At 40.5% G+C, this 23,666-nt stretch overlaps 1 protein-coding gene across 1 annotated transcript; it reads right to left on the bottom strand.

The window, feature by feature from the left end:
• Positions 1–18,491: 18,491 nt before the first annotated feature.
• Positions 18,492–19,238, bottom strand: Rpl15l3 (ribosomal protein L15 like 3). The gene has a single exon (XM_039097285.2). The coding sequence runs from the start codon at positions 19,187–19,189 to the stop codon at positions 18,575–18,577; it is 615 nt and encodes a 204-aa protein (XP_038953213.1). The 5' UTR covers positions 19,190–19,238; the 3' UTR covers positions 18,492–18,574.
• Between the last annotated feature and the right edge of the window lie 4,428 nt (positions 19,239–23,666).

The following is a 23,666-nucleotide window of genomic DNA, read 5'->3' as shown; positions in this document are numbered from 1 at the left end:
CTTATGGAAAAGTTATTTCAAAATGTTTTGGGGGGCCACCAAAATGTCTCCATGGGTTAGGAGCTTGCAGAGTTTGGTCCCTGAGAACCAATGGCAGGAGGAGTGCAAATGCAAGTTGTCCTCTGACCTTCACATCTGTGACATGGCTTAAACACTATAACACAAACACAAACAGGCACGTGAGTGCACACACACACACACACACACACACACACACACACACACACCCCATAAAATGTTTTTGTAATCGTTAAAAACAATGCAGACCAGCAAATACGGCACATTATTTCTTTAAGTATATCTTCACACACTGGGGAGCTATACCGAAGTAAACTAGTCTAGAATCCCATTTAATTTTCTACAACAAAATGAATTCCAGATGGACCAAGCTTTTAGTGAAATTTCAAAGTAATAGAAGCAAACATGAGTGTGTTTGAGTATATTCCCAATGGAGTGGTCCTTCTGTGCAAAGCATGAGATTCAGAAGCCATTAAAAAATAGATGATTTAATCACATTTAAAAAAGACATTTAAGTTGCATTTGGGAAATAATGTCATCAATAACGTCAAATAGCAAACAAACAAACTGAAGGAAATATTTGTAAAGTGTTTCTTTGGCAAAGGACCAAATTTCGTACCCAAGTTATTTGTTAAAGGTTTTAAACTAGGGGTTGGAGAGATGGCTCATCAGTTAAGAGCAATGACTGTTCTTCCAGAGTCCTGAGTTCAATTCCCAGCAACCACATGGTGGCTCACAACCATCTGTTAATGGGATCTGATGCCCTCTTCTGGTGCTTCTGAAGACAGCTACAGTGTACTCATATAAATAAAATAAATACATCTTAGGAAAAAAAAAGAGTTTTAAACTAGCTGGGAGTGGTGGCTCATGCCTTTAATCCCAACTCTGTGGACATAGGGGTAGATGAAACTCTGTGAGTTCCAGACCAATCTAGACTACATAGAAAGTTCCAGGCCACCCAAGGCTACATAGTGAGGCTGTCTAAAACAAAACAAAACAAAACAAAACAAAACAAAACAAACACCCCAAACAAATAAACGAATAAAACACACCAATAAACCAGAAACCTCACTGCCTAAAGGTATGAATATTAGCAAACAGAAAAGACACTACATTAACAGATGAAAATATGGAAGATAATAGTGGCCAGAGACTAGGCAAAAAGGACAATAGGTTATTTCTCATACAGCAGTATGACAAAGGCCATGTTGGTGACCATGTGGGTCAAGTTTCTTACATTGGTAATGAGAAATATTTTAGAGACACATTTTTGTATTGTATCAAAAAATATAAGTGTAGTGCCTAGAAAGAGAGTTCATCTGCTAAGAGCACGCACTGTTCTTGCAGAAGACTGAGTTTAGTTCTCAGCACCCACATCAGAGGCCTCACAACTGCCTGTAATACCAGCTTCCGGGACTCCAGTGCCCTCTTCTGGCTTCATTGAGCACCCGTGTTCCCATACATATACTCACATACATACAAACATATATACACATGGTTAAAAATAAGACCAATCTTTAGAAAATATATAGCTGTACATAGTAATTTCCTTTTGAGACAACCATTCTCACTCATGAAGACACTGTACACAAATATTCATTTCAGACAGTGGAAAGCTATTTAAATTTTCATCAGTGTGGCCATGTGCAGCTAAAATATCCTATATTGGAAAGAATGAAAGCAGTTTCCACAAATTCACAAGCCAAGACAGTCATGATGTATTTTTAATAAGTCTGCTGGATTCTATGTATAGGTACAAGAATAAAATCTCATTTCTCTAAATAGATAGGTATATACTTATGTTTGTCAAAGTGGCACATACTTGAATTTATACATGAACACATGTGTTTGCACAATATATTTGTCTTTAATAGGGAAATCTAGAAGGTAAATATCTTCAATTATTCAAGTTAACTTCTTCTGATGACTAAAATTGTGGCGGAAAACACCCAGAGATGGAAGAAACTTTTGTAAATGAATGTAATTGTGAACCATTTGTTTCTCTTAATTTGGTGGACATAAATCACTTTGAAAATAAGCTGACTTTTTCCCCCACCAATAATATGAGGCATATTGGAACTTCATCATCTCCCTCTTGAAACCTCTCTCTGCCTAATTCATCTTCACTCAGTTAATTTGGGATCTCTTCAGTGGAGGGAGAAGGTCTACCACTTCTAGAACTTTTCACAACTATGTAACTTTAAAATACACTTAATAAACTGTTTCTTCCTATTAATGAAATGATATTTGTGTATGCATTATTTTGCAAGCTTCATGAGGAGATGACTCAAGTCAAAATAATCAAGTGCAATAGGGGACGTGATGGAATACGCACTTGATTAATATCAGAGTAAGTACCTTCAGATGGTATTTCATATTCTACGGTTAGAGGCAGGACACTATGAAAACATCTATATTAAGGTCTTTTAATTTACGTCTTATTTCACTTTGAAATGATGAAGAGAGAGGCTCACTTATGTTGGGGACTAGGACCCAGTGTCCTCATCAGCATCACAGGCTATGATGTGAAACACCCAGGAGCTCTTGGAGACAGAAAACATACAGGGTTCCAGTGTTTACCAGACATGGAGGAGAGTTTGGTAGTGTCCACAGTGGTACCCAGGCTGTCCTCCTCTTCCTGCTTTGCCTCCCCGGCCTACAGTAATGGGCTATAATAGGATCTGGAGGCACTCCTACTCATCCATCCTTCCATGACAATGGAAGTTAGGTAGTTCTTGATATTTTGTCTTGGTTTGATGTATCTTTGTCCATCTTTGACTGAACGTTGCTTTTATGTAGGCTAGAGAGATGTTTCCTAGAAGCCCATGCTAAAAACCAATTTCTTTGAATCACATTTAGCCCATTTTTGTTTATGGCTCTGAAAGACAGTTTATTTCTCTTCTATAATTTTGTTAAGTGTGTGTGTGTGTGTGTGTGTGTGTTTACATGTTTTCATAACCATAATTCCTCTGATAGTTGCAAAGCCTCCTACTTTGTATAAATATTTTGTATTTTTATGTAGATATTTTACATGATTCTTTTGTGTGTGTTAAAGAAATACTACTGCAAGAGGGACTTTGGTTCAGCAGTAAAGTGAGTGCTTTGCACGTACAAGGTCCTGGTTCAACAACACCCAGTGCCACAAAAGAAAAACAGAGATAATTACCTCAAACAAAGTCTACCTCATACAAAGGTCACTTCACAGAAAGGCTGCCTGTCTCTCTGCCCATGTTATCATCAGTGATAAATTACTTTCTACGAGCTTCCTTCCTTCTGCATGTCCCTTCCTCCGAGTTTAATATCATCCTTCCTTGTCACCCTTTACACTTTTATGAGCCATTTGCTACCTCGCTGTAAAGAACATGCTTTCATATTCTTCTAGTCTACCTTCTTATTCAACTTTTTGTTTACTTTTATTATGTATGATATAATATGGACTGCTTCTGTCTGTCTATCTTGAATATGTCCATTTTTATGGGTCCACTTAGAAGGGAAGAGACCATCTCTGAGGTGTTCTCTTCTACCCATCATTTCCTTACTTGCCATAAGACAGGGTCTCCCATTGAACCTGTTGCTGGTAGGCAGGTGGCCGGCAAGCTCCAATGGCCCTCCTGTTACTGCCTCCCTTGGCTCTGCTAAAGCATGGGAAGAGGGAGCCTCAGTAGAGGAACAGCCTCTATCTAACAGATTGACCTGTTGGCCTGTGTCTTGGGTGTTGTCTTGATTAATGACAGATGTGGAAGGACCCACCCTGCTAAGAGCAGGGACACCCCTGGGCAGGTGGCCCTTATGTGAAAGTGAAAGCAGGCTGAGTAAGCCTTGGGAAGCCAGCCAGCAAACAGTACTGTTTTGTGGTTCTACTTCTGTTTTTGCCCCTGGGCTCCTACCTTGAGTTCTTGCCCTAAATTTCCTTCATTATAGACTCTAAGCTAAGATGAGATAAACCCCCTCCTCCTCAAGTCACTCTCGGTCTTGGTGTTGATCCGAGCAATAGCAAGCAAACTAGGACATTTTTTAAACTACTTGGGGATTGGGGATTTAGCTCAGTGGTAGAGCGCTTGCCTAGGAAGCGCAAGGCCCTGGGTTCGGTCCCCAGCTCCGGGGGGGGGGGGGGAACTACTTGGGTTTTTTTTTTGGTTTTGTTTTTTTTTACATTAAAGCCAACTCATGAACTCATGATGATTGTGTTACATGTACATGTAATTAACTTCCTCAACTGATCACAGAGAGACTACATGCAAATGTCTTTTCTGGAGACAATTAAACTTTTAGAGTTGATGTCTCACAAATATAAATAAGGTGAGAAAGCTAGAGGAAAAATGGGAGAGTAAAAATATTAATTTCTAGAGCTGGAGAGATGGCTCAGTGGTTAAGAGCACTGACTGCTCTTCCAGAGGTCCTGAGTTCAGTTCCCAGCAACCACATGGTGGCTCACAACCATCTGTAATGGGATCTGATGCCCTCTTCTGGTATGTCTGAAGATAGAGACCAGACTGTGTTTTCATATATATGTATATATGTATATATGTGTGTGAGTATACATATATTATATATATATAATGCTCCTTTATAAAAGAAGCTTAAAATATTAATTTCTTCCATCTGTGGCTCTACTTTTTTTTTTAATATTTTTCTCTGTTTCTCAAGATAGTTTATTTCTAATAGTCCAGGTTGATCTGGAACTCAGTGATCCTCCTGTCTCACCCCCTCCAGTGCTTGGACTAAAGGCAAGTACCACATGCAGCCTCCCCTACCTTTTAAATATGCCAGTGTACGTTCTGAGTGTGTCTGGGCTAACGCTCTTCAAGGCAGAGGCTGATGTAGACAGGGCTATCGTGACTTTAAGAGCCCAGGGCAGAGTGGTTAAAGCTAGGGCAACACTGGGTACTGGCCACACTTGCTCTGGGTAGACCAGGAGTAGACCAAACTGTGAGTCTTGCTAGGCTCAGAGACTGACTTGGGTCGGCAGGTCATTCTTTATCGTGTTCTATTTTGCTTCATATCTGCTTATTGCACTATAATGTAATTAGGGCAAAGTGAGAGGTTCAATTAGTCCGAGAATGTTTATCTGCCGCAAGCCTTCTGACTCAAACATCTCTGTTCTCCTGCATACACAACTAATTTCCACCCACAATCAGTTTTAAGATAAACAGTAATTCAGCTAAAGAGACAGGTGGGGCTTAGGACTAAGAATCATCACCCACCCAGGGTGGGAGGGAAAAAATCCTAGGCTTAGTAAGTTACTCAAAGGCCCTTCCGCTGCTGCCTTGGAGGCATTTTCACATAAGTGGATGGTGACCCACAAGGCCAACTGATGTGTCTTCCCAGGGCACCCCTTGAAGCACCTCAGGCCTGCTGTGCACCAGGTGAAAGTTGGAGCCATCACCTTAACCGAAATCTTCAATGAGCTGTTTCTCAGGCTCGCAGGTCCCAGGTAGCTCCCTTAGAGCGTTGCCGTTTTTAACTTGACTGACTTTTCTGTTCAGATTGCTCAGGTTGCTTTCGTCTGCATATAGTTTAAAATCGGATGTGGCAAATCTTTGGATACCTGCCAGGAACTTGACTAATGGGGTTGCCGGGCTTCCTTGTGCAGCCCGGCCATTGATAGGAAGATCCCCCGCTGCATACATGTCTGTAGTCACACAGTACGGCCTCCAATTGGCTGAAATGTTTCACCAGTTACCAGTTTTCTGAAAACTGCTTCTGTGGTGGAAGACAGACATATTTTCCCCAGACACAGGAATAGCACCAATGTGGGTCCATGCTGAGACATCTTCCTGGGCAGACATTGGTGCTTAGCAATTCTAAATATATAAATTTTATGATTTTTATAGTCCTGTCAGGTTGGTAAAGCTTCTAAGAAAAAGACAAGCGTTATTTTTGAATCACACTGTCCTTTTGTTCGTTCCATAAATCTTTAGTCTTCACCTTTGTCTTAGCTTATCTGCCTTCCAATTACACAGCTTGTTTTCACTGCACGAGTCATGTATAACTGGATGGAAATAGAGAAGTTCCCCTGTCCTCTTTCTGAGTCTCGAATTGAAAATATGTGGGCCGCAGCAAAACATTTCTCTATGTTTGTATGAGAACTTATGCAAATTCATGACTTTAATCTTGTCTTTTGATAATATCCAGGGCTTTGTCTTGTCTCTCTTCCTTCCTCCTTTTCTTCCTTCATTTCTCTATCTGTTATAAAAGTGAATTTTTAGCATTTATTTATTTATTTATTTATTTATTTATTGTATAGTGTGTGTATGAGTGCGCGGTGTGTGGTATGTGTGCATGTGTGTGTCTCTGGATGTGTGTGTGGTGTGGTGTGGTGTGTGTGTGTATATGTGTGGGTGGTACGTAGTGTGTGATATGTGTGTATGTGTGGGTAGTATGTAGTCTGTGATATGTGTGTATGTGTGTGTCTGTACATGTGTGTGTGGTGTGGTGTGGTGTGGTGTGTGTGTGTGTCTGCATGTCTGACTATGTGTTCACTCACACAGAGACCCCAGAATATGCCATGTAGAAGTCAGGTGACCACTTTCAGTTATCAGTTGACCCTTCCAACTTGTGGGTTCTGGGCTCAAATGCAGGTAACTAGGCTTGGTAGCAAGGACCCTTACCCACAGGTATCTCACCAGCCGAGTTATCAAAGTATTTTATCTTTTTATGCTGTTAACTTTTTTTCAAATCATGAGAAAAATTTAATTTAAATACATCCAAATGAACATTTCCAAAGTAAATGTTCTGAAATACTCTTCTCCAGCAGTCACTTTCATGTCTGAGCATCTTCTCTGATCCTAGCCATAAAAGAAGTTGCTTTATTATGCATCAATTTTCCTCCTTGGTGATCACATCTATTTCTATATAAAGCTGAAAGATCAAAGCAAATTTGGTATTTTTCGGCTGTATCTTCAATCTGAGTGCTTAAATTACATGCCGCACAACGTTGCAGCTCAGAATACTCATTTTCTCAGGCCAGATAAAGAATGGGCGTGGCTCTTGTGGCCTCTGTTTAGTCCCATGCTAGAAAAGTTGGTTCTGGACCAGCTATCGTTTGGACAAAATAGTGTTTGGCATGGTTTGTGCTTATAGAGCTCAGTGGTGACAAAGGACTATCTAGGAAGAATTCCCACCCTCAGAATTAATTGGAGAGATGCTGCTTCTTTGAGAAGCACATGCCCATGTTCTCGCTGTGTCTTACTCTAACTGCCTCTCCTTCTCTTTAGCCTCATGCTAAAGCTTATATTAAAATATACTTAGCATCTTAGTTAGGGTTTTACTGCCATGAGCAGACACCAGGACCATGGCAAGTCTTATAAAGAACAACATTTAATTATGGATGGCTTACAGGTTCAGAGATTCAGTCCAGTATCATCAAGGAACGATCATGGCAGCATCCAGGCAGGCATGGTGCAGGCAGAGCTGAGAGTTCTACGTCTTCATCTGAAGGCTGCTAATGGAAGACTGACTTCCTGGCATGTAGGGTTAGGATATTAAAGACCACACTCGGGGTTGGGGATTTAGCTCAGTGGTAGAGCGCTTGCCTAGCAAGCGCAAGGCCCTGGGTTTGGTCCCCAGCTCCGGAAAAAAAAAAAAAAAAAAAAGAAGAAGAAAAAAAAAAAAAAAGACCACATTCTCCACCTACTCCAACAAGGCCACACCTCCTTTTAAAAAAAATTTTTTAAGGCCACACCTCCTAATAGTGCCATTCCTTGGCCCAAGCATATATAAACCATCACACTTACTAAAGCTCAAGGCTATGCGCACGTGTGTGTGTGTGTGTGTGTGTGTGTGTGTGTGTGTGTGCCCACCCCACAGTTCAGGTGTTGTCCTCTAGTTCTCCATCTCATATTTTGAGGCAGGATCTCTCTTTGAACCTAGATTGTTATTTTAGCCAGGCTGCCTGGCCAGGGAAACTTTGGAATCTACCTATCTAGTCCCCTTCATTTCTGGGCTACCTGGTATCTGAACTCTTGTCCTCTTCTTTGCACCCAGTACCTAGTCAGACTACTGAGTCTGAGTCATCTCCCCAGATCCACAGAATGGTCCTTCACCTCTGAAAGACTTTCCAATCTCCATGTTAGTGGTTGAGCTCTAGGGATGTGTGGAGCTTTCTGAGGTACTGGGCAGTCTCTTCCATGGCGTGATTACATAGGCAATTTTCTAGAAGAAACAATCTTTAGATTTGGTGGGATTCCAACATTCCCATTGAATATAAAAGATTAAAAAGCTTTCCTAATAGTTTACTACATCCCTTTAGCATGGCAGTCATTTGCTGTTGCCTCTGTCTAAGACCCATTTGTACACTCAGTGTCTACCCCAGTATCTCTATGACGGCTTCCCTCTCACCATTCTGGCATAGTACAGGTCATATAGGGGATGGATTCTACTTGTATTCCAGGTCAGGCACGGAGCTCAGATGTGGCTAATAAGCACAGACTTCACTCCTGACCTCAGTGACTGGTTCAGGAGTGTGCATGTAGCTCAGCGTGGGTCTGGAATTTGCTGGAACATTGGGAAAGAAGTTCTGTCTCCTCAGAAAGGTAGTTGGACAGACCTAATAGATCCAAGAGGATCCTAGGGATGGAATGCATTACTTTGTATGTTTAAGTCTCTCTTATAGGATGCTTGCTTTTTTGGTTTTCTTTGTTTGGTGTTGTTTTATTTTTTAATTTAAATTTAAATTTTTGTTTTGAGACAAATTCTCAATCTGTGGACTAGGCTGGCCTAGAGGTCATCCTTCTACTCTAGTCTCTCAGATGCAGGGATTACCAGTGTGAGTTACCATGCCTACCTATAAAACATTTTTTAAGACCCTTATATGAAAAGGAAGACATCCTTTCTTTTGATCATTTATCACTGTGTTCTATTATTGACCTTCTAGTTTCTGCCCTTGGGTTGGAATGAGCTTTTCTGACAAAAATAACTTACATATCCATTTAGTTTCACCTGATGTCCTCAGTAGACAGTACAGTCCTATGCAATCCTTTGACCCAAGGAAGACAGTAGAAGAAGAATTACAAACTGGAGGGCACCCAGCTGCAGCCCTGGGATTGTTCATCTTGCTTCCATTTGTAGTAAGCAAGAAAGAGTACTTGTGCTGTGCAACCCAATGAGGCTGAGTGAGAGCAAAGAATCATTTTGAAAAACCTGCTCACCTCTCTAACGGAGTGGATTCTCGTATGTAACTCTCGGTCACAGTAAAGATGGAAAAATTCCTATATGTACTCAAGTACTTTTTCAACTTTTGAGAAAAAAATCAATACCATAGTCACACCACTATTGGCTTGGGTAAAATATCGACTGTGGACATGTTCCTTTGAGTCCTTGAGGAAAAGCCCATCTTCATCATCAGAGTCCTTCTAATTGCCTCCTGTGGCCTCTCTTATGGAAAGAGTAATGAAAGGACAGCTAAAAGCAGAACTATATAGTTATTTTATAACTGGCACTAACAAATTTCGCCAATTACAGAGTCCATTCTGTAAGCAATGAATGTGTGGCTCCCAATTAATCTAGCGCACCTCCAGGCAAGGTCTAAATCAGCTGGATACAGCAAAAGCAATTTGCACACAGCTAAAAGCAAATTGGAAAATAAGTGTTCCACTCTGCTGCCTATCTTGCCAAGCCAAAGACACAATCAGCATTCTGGCAGCACCCTTCTGTCCTGTTATTTGCAGCTATCAATTTTAATTATAACAATTATTGATTAGTTAAGAAAGTGAATAATCTGGAGCTCAGAAAGACTCCTGTGTTCCATGTCTCCTCCATGACTCTTAAGTGATGGTGGTTGCAGTCAGGCTTAGAGAGTCCATCTGGGTATCTAGATTGCCTCATTCCTATTCCTACACACACACACACACACACACACACACACACACACACACACAAATGTGTAGTTTTAAGTCTGTAGTTTGCCTTAAAGATTGCTGTAAGCTGAATGTAAGCTTAGTGAGAACTTTATTTCCAGTGGCAGACTCCGAACCTGGAACTCATGAATCTGCCTTTGTTTGGATGGGTGAAGAAGGGAATACTGAAATTCAGCAGGCAGAAAGGAAAACAGGACTACATGTAGGCAAGAGAAAGAAGGATGGCTGGTACGTTACTAGACTGAGCAAGCCTGGCAATACAGTTTCATGGGTAAAGGAAATACAAGAGGTGGAAGGGCAGGAACAAATTCTACCTTATTATTCCGTGTATATTTCCTAATTCTGAGAACATAGGAAAAGCATATGACCATGCTAACACTGTGTCTTGGTATTTATAACATAAAGGTGAGAATAGCACATAAGAAAAAGATTTCCTTCTCTGGTTCACTCTACATATTTTACCTACATAGTAGGGAGAAGGTGTCATGATACACAGTATAGGATAAGCTACCTTGTGCTTTCCCATTTATAGTCTCATATATGTGCTAATGTGCTAAGTAAGCTATGTTCTCCTGTCAGTCAATTTTCTCCTGTCAGATGCTGCAAGGAAGGAAGCCCCAGAAAGGTAGGCACATGTAGAGAAGATAACTATCAACATACATAAATTCATTTCTCACTTTATGAAATGCGCACTAGTAAATTTGGCTATAAAGTGAATTTTCAAAAAAACAAATCCCATTTCCCTATTGATATCTATTATAAAATCAGATATGTAACCATGGAAAATAATTTCCCAAGATACTAACTCAAAAATGATTACAGGACAAGAACGGTTACTTTGAAGTGTGTTCAGAATTTCGAAATATTTGGCATCGATTCCCTCCACTCTGGAATGCACCTGGAAACCATCTTCACAGAAATGGTTGGTTAATGCGCAGGAAATGTCAACATCTGGTGAACAAAGTTTACTTTCTTTTTTGGATCAGGCATGTACCAAGTCCATAGGAAGTGGCTGGATTCTGAATAGTGTCACTTTATGTCAATCTGTCACTAAATGGAGGGCATGTAAGCCTACTCACGGACGGCTAAGGAGAGTCAGAAGGAGCCATGGCTGCCATTAAAGACTCCTCCAGCATTCTGTACCCAGAGTTTATGAACTGATCTGTGGATTTAATTCATGATTAATCTCCCTTTGTTTCTTCATACTAAGAAGAGTCGTGCATTTGGGGTTCCCTGACTTTATACCATCTATGAAACCCCCTCAGTCTCCACTCAGGGTTAAATGTGCTTACATCTTTGATTCTCTGGTGGTTAAAAACTATAATGCCCTCTTCCACTCCCCCACCCCTATCTTCTAAAGGATTCCAAAACAAATTTGCAACTTTGTGCTTCTTACTGCCATGAGAGGTCCCTTGTCCTAGATCCTTGTGGTCTGATGTGCCACAGCCTGTACCATAGCTTCCCTTGACACTGACCAGGGTCTGTTTTTCTCTACCTCAGAAGCATGGGCATCTCAAACAACCCAATAGCTGCTGGCCCCCCAGTCACGCCTATACACAGCTGAGGTCTTAGCCCGTATTTGCCATACTTCCTCCATTTTTTTAAAAGTACAGTGGTGTCCCTCACAAACTGAGTATAAACAGACAAAACAAAAATGAAGAAATAAAATAGTCAACTTGGTTCTGAATATCTATATTTTTTTCAATGACACTTACAGCTGTTTTTCAAATACTGTGGCACACAATCCACTTAGTTTTTTCTTCCATTCATACTCAAGGAAACCCATGATCAACTTTGTTAGTTTGTTCTGTACTACAGAATAGATTAAAAAATAATGATCATATAATTGCCAGCAAGTCTGCTACCATATTTCAATGGGATCTATTTATCAGCTTAGTAAACATTTAAGTTAAATACCAGAGTACTAAAGGTTTGCAAACAGGAATAGTTTTCTATTCCTGACCATGATCATTTCAAACATCCTGGCTGGATGTGTATGGCTGTCCATAGCAGAAACGGAGTACGGCATTCAACTTAAAGTACCTCATGCCGTTGTTGCCCTTGAGTTTCTGTTTTAACAAAAACAAACAGAACTTCACTGTACTGTGGAGCACTGAATATTCTCGATGGTTTAGCACATTTCAATCTATGGAACTTTATTCTGTGAACAGAACTGTTCCCCAAAGTTCCTTATTTCATAAGAAGTACTTAATAGGAGCACTACTTGGACCAGGAATATTCTTGGACTATATAGCTAAATTTAGAACTTACATTTAACTTTTGGCATCAAACACAGGGTGATTTGTGGAAAGTAGCTATCTTGTAGCTCAGAGTATAAGACAGAATACTATGTATGTATGTATGTATGTATGTATGTATAAATAAATAAAACATTGCATTCGATTCTGAATTGTGTGTCATTAGCAAGTTAGTTAAACTCAATGACATCCCTTATCTCGTCTAAAAAATGGGAATAACCGGGCTGGAGAGATGGCTCAGCGGTTAAGAGCACCCGACTGCTCTTCCAGAGGTCATGAGTTCAATTCCCAGCAACCACATGGTGGCTCACAACCATCTGTAAAGAGATCCGATGCCCTCTTCTGGTGTGTCTGAAGGCAGCTACAGTGTACTTATATATAATAAATAAATAAATCTTAAAAAAAAATGGGAATAACCAAAGCCAAGTGTTGCTAAAGAGAGTCAAACAAGGAAATAAAGTATGAAGAATGCAATAGCCGTTTCATGTCTTTCATTTTCTTTATATTTTTAAAATATCCTTTTCAATTTAAAACAAAAATAAAACCCCTAAACATTAGTGAATGAGACAGACAGGTCTTCTCACCTGATAAAAGAATACATTTGCAAGCTTCTGATTTCTCTGAACTCCTATCCAGTCCAGAAACAAATGAACATTGAACTGGAATGATTCCATTAATTAAAGAAACCAAAATCTTTACTCTCAGTCTTATTCACGACTGAAATAAACTTGGCCTTGTGTTTTCACTGCAGTAACATTACAGCACCCCAGACTGGGTAGTAGTCTCAGTAATTGAGTTTAACCTGGAATTCTGCTCTCACTCTGATCTAAAGAGAACCAACCCCTGTCTGAGGAAAAGTATCCGGGTGGGGTGTCATTAGACTAGACATTTAGTTGTGGAGCAGTCAGGGAAGATTGAAGTCACGTGATCTTCTTAACTGTTTCTTCAGGAATGGGTCCCATCTATAAGACACTGAGTGCCTTGGCACATAAGGTACATGTGATTGCTTCTATCCCTTCTGATGGGTGACTCAGGATCCTCCACTGTAGGGAACTTGCCACCCAGGAAGGCTCTTCCTTGCTTTGTCTAGAGTGGAGGCTATTTGCCCTCCCTTGTTTTCTGTCCTTAATTGTTCTCAGTCTAAATCTCTGTAGTTGACAGGCTAATTTCTTCCACTAATTTATAACGTTTTAATGGTAATTTCTTCTCTGGGGCTTTTCTCTTCTTAAAAGTGACTCACCGCAATGCCCTCATCAGCAAGAGGGAAATGCGCCTATGTGGGACTTGGGCCACCTCATGGGAGAGATGTCTTGAGAAACTAAGGCCTTGGGAGAACCCTCCCTCCCCCAGGCTGCTTCAAACTCAAAGCATGCCCTTGCCCTGTCTTCCTTCAATATCAGTGAGGGCTTTGTTCATGAGAACTGGAAATGGGGTCTAGCTCTTTCCATGTTCCTGACAAACACAGTGCTTGTTTCAACACAAGACAGAAATAAACCAGCAAGTCCGAGTCCTTCCATGTTTATCTCCAAATGCTTTCGCTCTCCAGGCTTTCCGAAGAACACAAGTGAATCAGCCTGGCACCTTTTTAACCAACTGTGGTCAATCAGGGTGACTGCTATAGCAGGAGTTGCTGCAGATCCTTACTGTTGAAACAGGACTTTACTTTTCAAATTATAAATACCCAGGTAGCCTGGCAAGCCTTCATTAAGAAACACCAATTACAGCTATTGAAAACTTCTGTGTTTAACTCAGGCACATGTAAAAACTAGAGGAACAAAGTACTTGGTGAAATGAGTCCCACCAGACAATTATGCTGCTCCACATGCATACTCCACAGCGTATTTGTCCCATGAAAAGTAGGACTCAGATGACTGTGCTAACCTAACCAAACTTCAAGAGAAAACCCCCCAAATTTGAATTTAATTTTTCCTTGTCCCTACCAGTAACATGGTTCTTTAATGCTTACTGAGACTGAAAAACAAGTAACAGAAGATTGGTTTTCTTGTGCTTGAGTGGCATGGAGTATTTATATCATCATCACATGACCTATCATGGCTTGCTCATTTGATAAATACATCTCTTATAGATTGTATAATGGTGGGATCCCCACCCCTTACCAGAACTAATCAAACTACTCTCACAATGTTTACTCAATAAACACCAACTTGACTTTTTTCTTTTTTTATAAGAAGATGTTAGTGTGAAGATGGATGCTAGCAGACATGGAAACGTTAGTAACCTTTATTCCCTGCCTTGTCCCTCCTCTTATTCTTGTTTTAAGGAAAGGGAGGGCTATAGTTTATATCTGGAATGCCTCACAGAGGCTCACATGTTCACCAGCACACAGTGATATTGAGGAAGGAGAGAATCTTTGAGGGGGAAGTTAGGTCGTTGGCAGTGTGCTCTTGAAGTGTCTATGGGACCTTAGGCCCTTCCGTCTTTGTTTCTCAGACGCTGCAAGATGAGCAGCCTCCTGCACCATAACACACTGCTCACCAGAGGCTCAAAGGCAGGGCGTCAGTGATAATGGACTGAAATGCCGGACACTCTGGAACAGAATAAGCCCTTTGTTTTTGAACCTGATTGATTTCACACATTTGTGATAGTGATAGAAAGCCCAAGAGTTCACTTTGCTTTAGTTTGGTTTTCTTCGTTTGGTTTTGAGATAGTCTTATGTACCCCAGGCTATCCTTGAACTTGTTATACAGCAGCTCCAACCACCGAACCCTCAGCTTGGACAAGGATGCACATTCTACATAGCAATTCAGGCCCTGTGTGTACCTGATTTCATTCCACCTAAGGCTTATTCAACCTTTAGGCCCAACCAGACTGATTGTGGTTTAATTAGGAAAAGACCCAAAACAGTCAAGTGTTTGAATGCTTGTCCAATCAGAGTTGGCACTATTAGGAAGTGTAGCCTTGTGAGAGGAAATGTGTCATTGTGGGTGTGGGCTTCGAGGTCTCATATGCTCAAGCTACACCCAGTGCAGCTCACAATCTCCTGCTGCCGTGGATCAAGATGTAGATCTCAAGCACTCCCTTTGCCTGCATACTGCCATGTTTCCTGCCACATCAATAATGGACTAAACTTCTGAAACTGTAAGCCAGCCCCAGATAAATGGGGTTGTTTTTGTTTGTTTGTTTGTTTGTTTGTTTGTTTGTTTTTGTATTATAAGAGGTTCCAAGGTCATGGTGTCTCTTCACAGCTACAGATACAGGAACTAAGACACCCATCCATATACTTTCTTCTGCCCCAACCTGCTCCGTCTGTCTGTATCAGACACAGAGCTAAAAAATAAAAATAAAAATAAAAAATAAAAAAGACTCCACATCCCAGATCTTTTGACAAAAATACAAACAGCATGAAAGAGCGAGGCTGGATTTCACCCCCAAGCCCCCTTAGTCCTTCAGAAATGTCTGCCAATGAGAGTTTTGTAACTGAACCCCAGGACACAGAATGTAAAAGAAAGCCACGAACTTCATCAAATAATTCAAGGAATTCAAAGGAACAGCTCAGTGCCTTAAAGAGAAAAACACAATGACCTCTACAGGAGTGATGACCAGGAAACACAAGCATAAGGTTGATGGACAACCAGGATTTGAAAATGGAAGCAGATATGAAAATTGAATTGAAAAACCCAACAGCCCAGCTAGAAAACCCAAAGGAAAACCTTGGGAGTAGGATGAACCAAGCAGTAGATACACTCCCAGGACTCAAAAATTGAGTAGAGCGTCTAGAAGAAACAGCAGACTATAATAAAAAAAATAAAATAAAGCAAGAAAGCAAGCAAGCACAGGAAAGGAACATACAGGAAATGTGGAATAACATGAAAACAGCACACCTGGGCTGGAGAGATAGATGGCTTAGCAGTTAAGAGCACTGGCTGCTTCCAGAGGACCCGGGTTCAATTCCCAGCACTCACATGACAGCTTACAACCCTCTGTAACTCCAGTCCCAGAGGACCCAATATTCTCACACATGCAAACAAAACACCAAAGCACATGAAATAAAAGTAATTTTAAAAAAATTTGAAAAGGGCAAACCTTCATATTGTAAGAATAGATGAGGGAGATGAATCTCAGATGCATGGCTATGCCATATTTTCAACAAGAAAATTTCTCAAAACTAAGAAAAAACATACACAGATAAAAGAAGCACACAGAACACCAAAAAGAAGAGACTGAAAAAGAAACTCCCAACAGTATGCAAATCATAGTTAGAACACTAAGTATAGAGAACAAAGAAAATATATTAAAAGCTGCAGGAGAAAAATCAAGTCCCGTACAAAGGGAACCCATCACAAAGGGAGTAACAGCTGACTTCTCAGTGTAAACTTTGAAAGTCTAAGGAACCTGGGGCAATCCATTTGGCCTTCTAAAATACCATGAAGGCCAACCTAGTTTAATACATACGGCAAAACTATGTGTCATAGGCAGAGAGAGAAAAACTTCCCATGATATCAACTGCCTAAAGAATTAAAACCAATAAACCACATGTGATGGTTGGTATATGCTCTGCTCAGGGAATAGCACTATTAGAAGGTATGGCTCTATTGGAGTAGGTGTGTCACTGTGAGTGTGGGCTATAAGACCCTCATCCTAGTTGCCTGGAAGTCAGTATTCTGCTAGCAGCCTTCAGATGAAGATGTAGAACTCTCAGCTCCTCCTGCACCATGCCTGCCTGGATGCTACCATGTTCCTGCCTTGATGATAATGGACTGAATCTCTGAACCTGTAAGCCAGCCACAATTAAATGTTGTCCTAATGAGAGTTGCCTTGGTCATGTTTTCTGTTCACATCGATAAAACCCTAACTAAGACACCACAGCTAAAGAAAATACAGGAAGCAGTATTTGGCACTAAAGAAAGATGAAAATGGCCAAGAGAATCTAGAAAGAAATATGAAGCCATTATTACTAAAACAAAAAGTCCCACTGAGAACAAACACCACTACCCCAAATGGACAACACAATGACTAATCCATGCACACTTTCAATAATAACCATAAATATTCATAGCCTTAATTCTCCAATCAAAAGACACAGGGTGGTTGAATGAACAGAGAAACAAAATCCATCTGTTGTCTACAAGAAGCACAGCTTTAAAGATAGGTACCCTTAGAGTCAAAGGAAGGAAAAAATGTAAATGTGACTAGCAAGCACGCAGATACTCCTATCTTGCTATCTGACAAAACAGACTTAGCTAAAACTAATCAGAAGAGATAAAGAAGGCCATTCATTCTAATCAAACTAACAATTAACCAAAAGACATTACTATCCCAAACATGCACCAAACTCTTGTACACTAATTTCATAAGAAATGTAAGAGTGAAATTAAAGCAGAGATTAACATCAACCCATTAATAATAGATGATTTTAATACTTTACTTTCTCTAATAAATGGATCATCTGGACAAATAGAAATATTTTGTCTACATGTATGTCTATGTACCACTTGCATGTTTGATGCCTGTGGAGGCCATGAGAAGGCATCTGCTGACCTGGGACTATAGTTACAGGCAGTTGTGTGCCACTATTTGTGTGCTGAGAATTGAGCTCAGGTCCTCTGCAAGAGCAGCAAATGCTCTTAACTACTTAACTATCTTTCCAGCCACTCTTTTTGCTCTCTCTTCACAACTCCCTCTTCAATGTTTTCTCCTCCATTTCTCAACTTCAATAGTTTTACTTGTTTAATCTTTTCACTTCAAAGATATAAAGCTGTCTCCCTTCTGTTCATCATCAAAGCTAATGAACTTTCTATTGTCCTTGTCTTTGTTCCTTACTCCCTACTAAACCTTTAGCCTTTGGAACTCTGCAGTATTCTCTCATCTTCCCACTGAGAGCTTGGTGACTGACAGATTAAATGACATTTACCTGAAGACCGTGTCCCTGCCCATCTGTCACTTCCCCAGGTCTCTGCTCCCTTGGTTTCTAAGAAGAGGTTGAATTTTAATTCTCCTCTTTGCTTTTTGAACTCTCTTTATCTCCTTAATGGCCCTTCCTAAACTTCCCCTCCATCATAGCTTTCCCCCTTAAGTCATTTCTGTCTTGACTTTCTTTAAGGGTCTTCAAGCCTCTTCACTTAACTGCTATTGTCTATGGTATTTCCAAATCTCTCTCCCTCTCTCTCCGTCTCTCTCCCTCTTTCTCCCCCCAACTCTCTCCCTCTCTCTCGCTCTCTCTCCTTTCCATCCATTTTTAAAAGTGATTTTATTCACTTCTATTTTATATTCATTAGTATTTTGTTTCCAAGTAAGTCTGTGTGAAAGTTTCGGATCCCCTAGAACTTGAGTTACAGACAGTTGTAAGCTGCCATGTGAGTGCTGGGAATTGAACCCATGCCTTCTGGAAGAGCAGTCAGTGCTCTTTTTTTTTTTTTTTTTTTTTTTTTTTGACTGTCCTAAGTTGTTTATTGGATATTAATTTTACAAATATTACGTGGATTAGCGGTAACGGTGGAGCTGAAGAGTGTTGCGCCTTCTCCAGGCTGCACGGCGAGACCCACCAATGGTGTGGTGGAACTTGTGGCCCTTTCCAAGGCCACGGCTCTTGCGGCCAGCAGATGTCAGCCCACGCATCTCCCTGTGCTTGTGGACTGGTTTGGTGATCCATTGGGTGTCGGGATTTCTTCTGATAGCTTTATGGAATGGATCAATGAGGATAACCTCAAAAAATTTATATGTGGAATCTTCACCAACCCAGTAGGAATTCAGGACTCTCAAAGCTCCACAATGGCGCCCAGCTCTCTCCTCAGCAACAGACTGAAGGCTTCGGGCAAACTTCAGCTGGTTAACACCGTGGTGGACAGGCTTGCCGTAGGTTGCACCCTTAGGAACTGGGCGCTTGCGACCACCGCGGCGGACACGGATCCTGTAAATGACATAACCTTGCTTAGCCTTGTATCCCAGCCTTCGCGCCTTATCAGGCCAGGTGGGGCGGGGAGCCCTGTGCAGCGCAGAGAGCTGGCGGTACTGCCAGCAGCGGACCCTTAGAAGGAAGCGCATCACGTCGGACTGCTTCTTCCTCCACAGCTCCTGGATGTATTTGTATGCACCCATCTTGGCTCACCTGATGGCTGCCACTAGAGGAAAGGAAGAAGCCTCGCAGTCAGTGCTCTTAACTGCTGGGCCATGTCCTAAGTCCCTGCAACCTATATTTGTAACATTTACTCTCCAAAGTTTCAGACTTATTTCTGTTGGTTTGTTTGTTTGTTTGGTTTTATTGTTGATTTTAACATCAGAGCCTTTCTATCTAAATGTCTCGTGTTATTTTGAGACACACTGTTGTATGTCAGGGCAGGTCTTGAACTCATGGTGACCTTTCTGCCTCATTCTGCCATGCTCTGGATTACAAATAGGAGCTGTCTCACCTTTTGTCTCTGGATTTTCGGTGTCACTTCAAATGGCTACTTCCACAGCTACTTTTAATCTTTGGAGTGTTCTCAACTCTTTTTTCTTAAACATTCAGGAATTTGTCATTTTCTCCTCTTCAGTGCTAGGATTATATGCATGTGGTGCTGCACCTAGTTAATGTGGTGCCAGGCATCAAACCTGGAGCCCCAAGCTGAGTCAGTAAACGCTCTTCCAGCTGGGTCCATTCCAACCCCACTTCCCTGTTCCTTGTAATCACGGTTCAGTTGCACATTCTTTCTTATATTCACTGAATGTTTTTCTGCATTATGTGTGATAATTCTAAGACATTCTATATATTGTAGGAGAAATATTATAATATGAAGAAAGAAACCATGTATAAAGCCAAAGTGTTATTCACTTGACTTTTAACAAAGATATAAAAAACCTACATTGGAGAAAAGATAGATTCTTTAACAAATGGTGCTAGAAAAACTGGACATCAACATGCAAAAATATAGGACTGGATTTCTATCTCTCTTTCTGTATAAAAGGCAACTCCAAACAGATCAAAGTCCTTAATGAAAGATGACATTTTAAATGTCATCTTAATGAAAGATGACATCTGTTAAAGGGAACATAATGCAATGTCAGAGCCTGATATAAGCATCCACATGCACTTTCTGAATGGGACTCTAGTTGCTTAGGGAATGACATCAACAAATGATGAATGGAATCTTATAAAAGGAAATAGCCCTGCACCACATAGGCAATAATTAATTTTGTGAAGAAAGAGCCTATAAAATGTAAGAATTTTTTTCCTAGTTCTATATCTCCTAGAGGATTAATATCTATGCTATATAAAGAGCTTAGAATACTAAACAACAAGAAGTCCAAAAATATGATCAATATGTGGGCTAATAAAATGAACAATCCTCCACAAATGAAATACAAGTGACCAGTGAGCATGTGACAAGATAGTCAGTCTCACTAGCTACCAGAGAAATGCAAATTAAAACAGTATGGAAAGTCCATATAACCTAAGTCAGGGCAAAGAAAGAAATGACAGCAAATGCTGGTGAGAGTAGACAAAATGGAAGGTTTACACCCCTGATGGTGGCAGTGAGTGCTAATGAAGACACCATAGAGATTCCTCAATAAAACAAAACAAAAACAAAAAACAAAAAAAACCCAAAAACTCCCCAAACCAAAAACAACTATGACAACAACAACCCCCCTGGAGAAAAAATAAATCCACCCCCCAAAACAACCAACCAATATATAACAAATAAATATAACAACAACAACAAAAACCATAATAATAGATCTACCATATGAACCAGCTAAACCACTCTGAGATATTTACCCAAAGGCCCTCCTGAATGAACACATATAGACACACTTATATGACCATATTTATTGCAGCACTGTTCACAATAGCCAAGTTATGGGACCAACCCTGGTGCCAAACAACAGAGGAATGAAAAAGAGAGTATGTGTCACAGTGGGATGTGTTTTAGTCCTAAGGAAGAAGAGGCTGATTCACTTGCAAGAGAAGTGATACAACTGGAGAGAATCATATTGAGCCTGTTAAGTCAGTCTCAGAAAGGCAAATGCACATGTTTCCTCTCATTTGTGGTTCCTAGATCTTATATAGATAGACTAAATAAAAAAAATGTATGCATGACATGAACTAAAAAGGAGACCAGAGAGTTAAGAGCAGCAAGAGCAGTATGAGATATGTGTGAAGGGCGTTATATAGCTTAGTGCCAAGTACAGGGATGAGAGACGTGGGCAAAATTAAAAGGATCAGAAAAATCCACTAGGATGGACAGTTTGTAAGCTAATGAGAGAAAGCTTAGCATGGAACCATACACGTCCTAAATATTTTCTTATAAAAGTACAAAAAAAGGTACATTAATCTCACACTTTTGGCCCATTGATTTCTTGTTGTTTTTTGTTTTTGTTGTTTTGCTTTTGTGTGGTCCCTTTTACTCGAGTGTCTCAAGCGTGTATGTTTTCCTTGGTTTGGATTTCTTCTGTATGGGTGCCAGGGAAGGGGAGGGGGTCCAAGATGGCTCAGCAGGTAGACATTGGCTCAGCAGGTCCAGGCTCTTGCTATCAAGACTGAATGAAGATCTGAATTTAGTCCCCAATATCCACACTGTGGAAGGGGAAAACTGATTCCTGACAATTGTCCTCTGACTTCATGTAGTAATGTACAGCGCTCTTACACATATATCTGTGCACAAAACAGAAATGTTAAATGCAATCATTTAAAAATATGAAGCGGGCACTCAAAACCTTTTCTAATGTATCTGAGGAAAAAATGTGTTATCCTAGCAATCATTTATAATTTTCTCACCCACACCTGTCCACGACATTAACAAATGACCCCTTTCAAATAAAATAAAGTTCACTTTCTTCTGTCAATTTTATGTTTGTTTTACATATAAAATAGATGACATAATGGCTATAACAAAGGCATCTTATATAAAGCAAGTTTGGGAGCAAATGTAACTTATTCTTAGTAAATATATAGTAGAACTACGATGCCACCCAAGCCACTCTGGTATTCCATTTCGAAAGGAATCTGTTAGTGACAAGATAAGCCATCTGTGTGGTGCTGAGAACCAGGACTGGGAAAACAGTACCTAGTCTACAGGTTTGGATACCTGGGGATTATTTAACCATATGTGCTGTACTATCAGAATGACCTGGGAGAAATACCTTTGTTTCTGGGAAGCCTTAGAGAATACCTCAGACTGTAAAGATAACTGATTTCCTGGAACCTTCCATTGAAGGGGGAAGGGAATGTGGTTGGAACAATACTAGCCACTCTCCAGTCATTTTCATCCTAGCTGCATGGCTGCTGGTCAGCTGCCATTTAAAAAGAAAAATAAAAGCCACAGTGTCTTTTCAACTTTTTATTTTTAGCAGAGACTTTAAAAAATTCATATGTGCCAGAAAAATTAAATGAAGGCATTTGTACATACCTGATTTTAATGTACCATTTCCGTAGCAACATCTGACTTACTGTTAAACTGTTCAGCAAAGTAGAGGCCAGTTTGCCCGAAAACTATTGTGTAATACACAACCTTAGCCACAGGAATTGCATTCTTGTATATGGTATTATGATCTCGAGTCTTTCAACTTGCTCTGGGTACTGATGTCATAATTAACAAGAATCACCGTGGGAGAAGAAAAATAATTTATCTGGAATTATAAAGGAAATCTACTGTGCTAATCCATGGATTAACGTTAAAACAAAACAATACAAAACAAAAAAAAAAAACCCATTCTTTTGACTTAAGAGTTCATCTCTGAAGTGATTTTACTAGGAATTTTTGAATGTATGCATACAGGCATCAAAGATATCCAGAATTCCTTAAATATGTTTTTTAAATATTTATCATTAAGCCTCAAACTAACTCAATACCATCCTGAGACAAGCTTCCCTTTCAGAATGATGGCTCATTTCTTCAGCGCATGGTTTTAGACCGCTGTGGTCTGTTGCATAATCAGAGGCTTGGATTTCATTGGCATTCAGAGTGCTACCTCTGAAAATTCTCTCAGGACTCTGAGGGCAGGCCTGGAAAAGCCTTCTTGGGCCTGTCCCTTGGACCTGTGTCAGTATGTTGTCACCAGGAGTATGGAAACATTTTACGATGCGGCTCTGAACTCTGGTGCACGGTTGACTTGTCTTTCTGTAGGGAAGACAGCCAGCATTACTGGGCAAGCAGAGGAAGTCAACAGGATCTCATTCATCAGCCTATCTTGGGCGGGTGTCTAGAGACAGCCTCTGCAGAGCAGCAAACCTTCCTCTCAGCCACACATGCCTGTCTTCCTAATTTTCCTCATTCTTAACCTCTGCCTCATTCTTAGATTGAAGTTTGAAATCCTGCCAGGATTTCTCCTGCTTTCCCTGTATCTTCTTCACAGTAGTCAGGAGAGGCAGGATTAAAGATGTTTGCACTACACTTGGATAATAACTTGAGGCCACAGATCCAGGTCTGACCCTTCAACAATGGCAGGAAGAAGCTGCCCACAAAATAAGTTCAGGAAGAGTATTTATACGATACAAATGACAGCAGCTTTGCTGAAGGTCTAGTTTAAATTAATGATAAAAATCTTGTGTAAATAATACAAGTTCCCGAAGCAGAATCTTCCACTTAGGGGTACCAAC

This window comes from Rattus norvegicus, chromosome 18 (assembly GCF_036323735.1).
Source record: "Rattus norvegicus strain BN/NHsdMcwi chromosome 18, GRCr8, whole genome shotgun sequence".
Taxonomy (NCBI): domain Eukaryota; kingdom Metazoa; phylum Chordata; class Mammalia; order Rodentia; family Muridae; genus Rattus; species Rattus norvegicus.
This window is presented reverse-complemented; position numbering and strand designations above follow the sequence as displayed.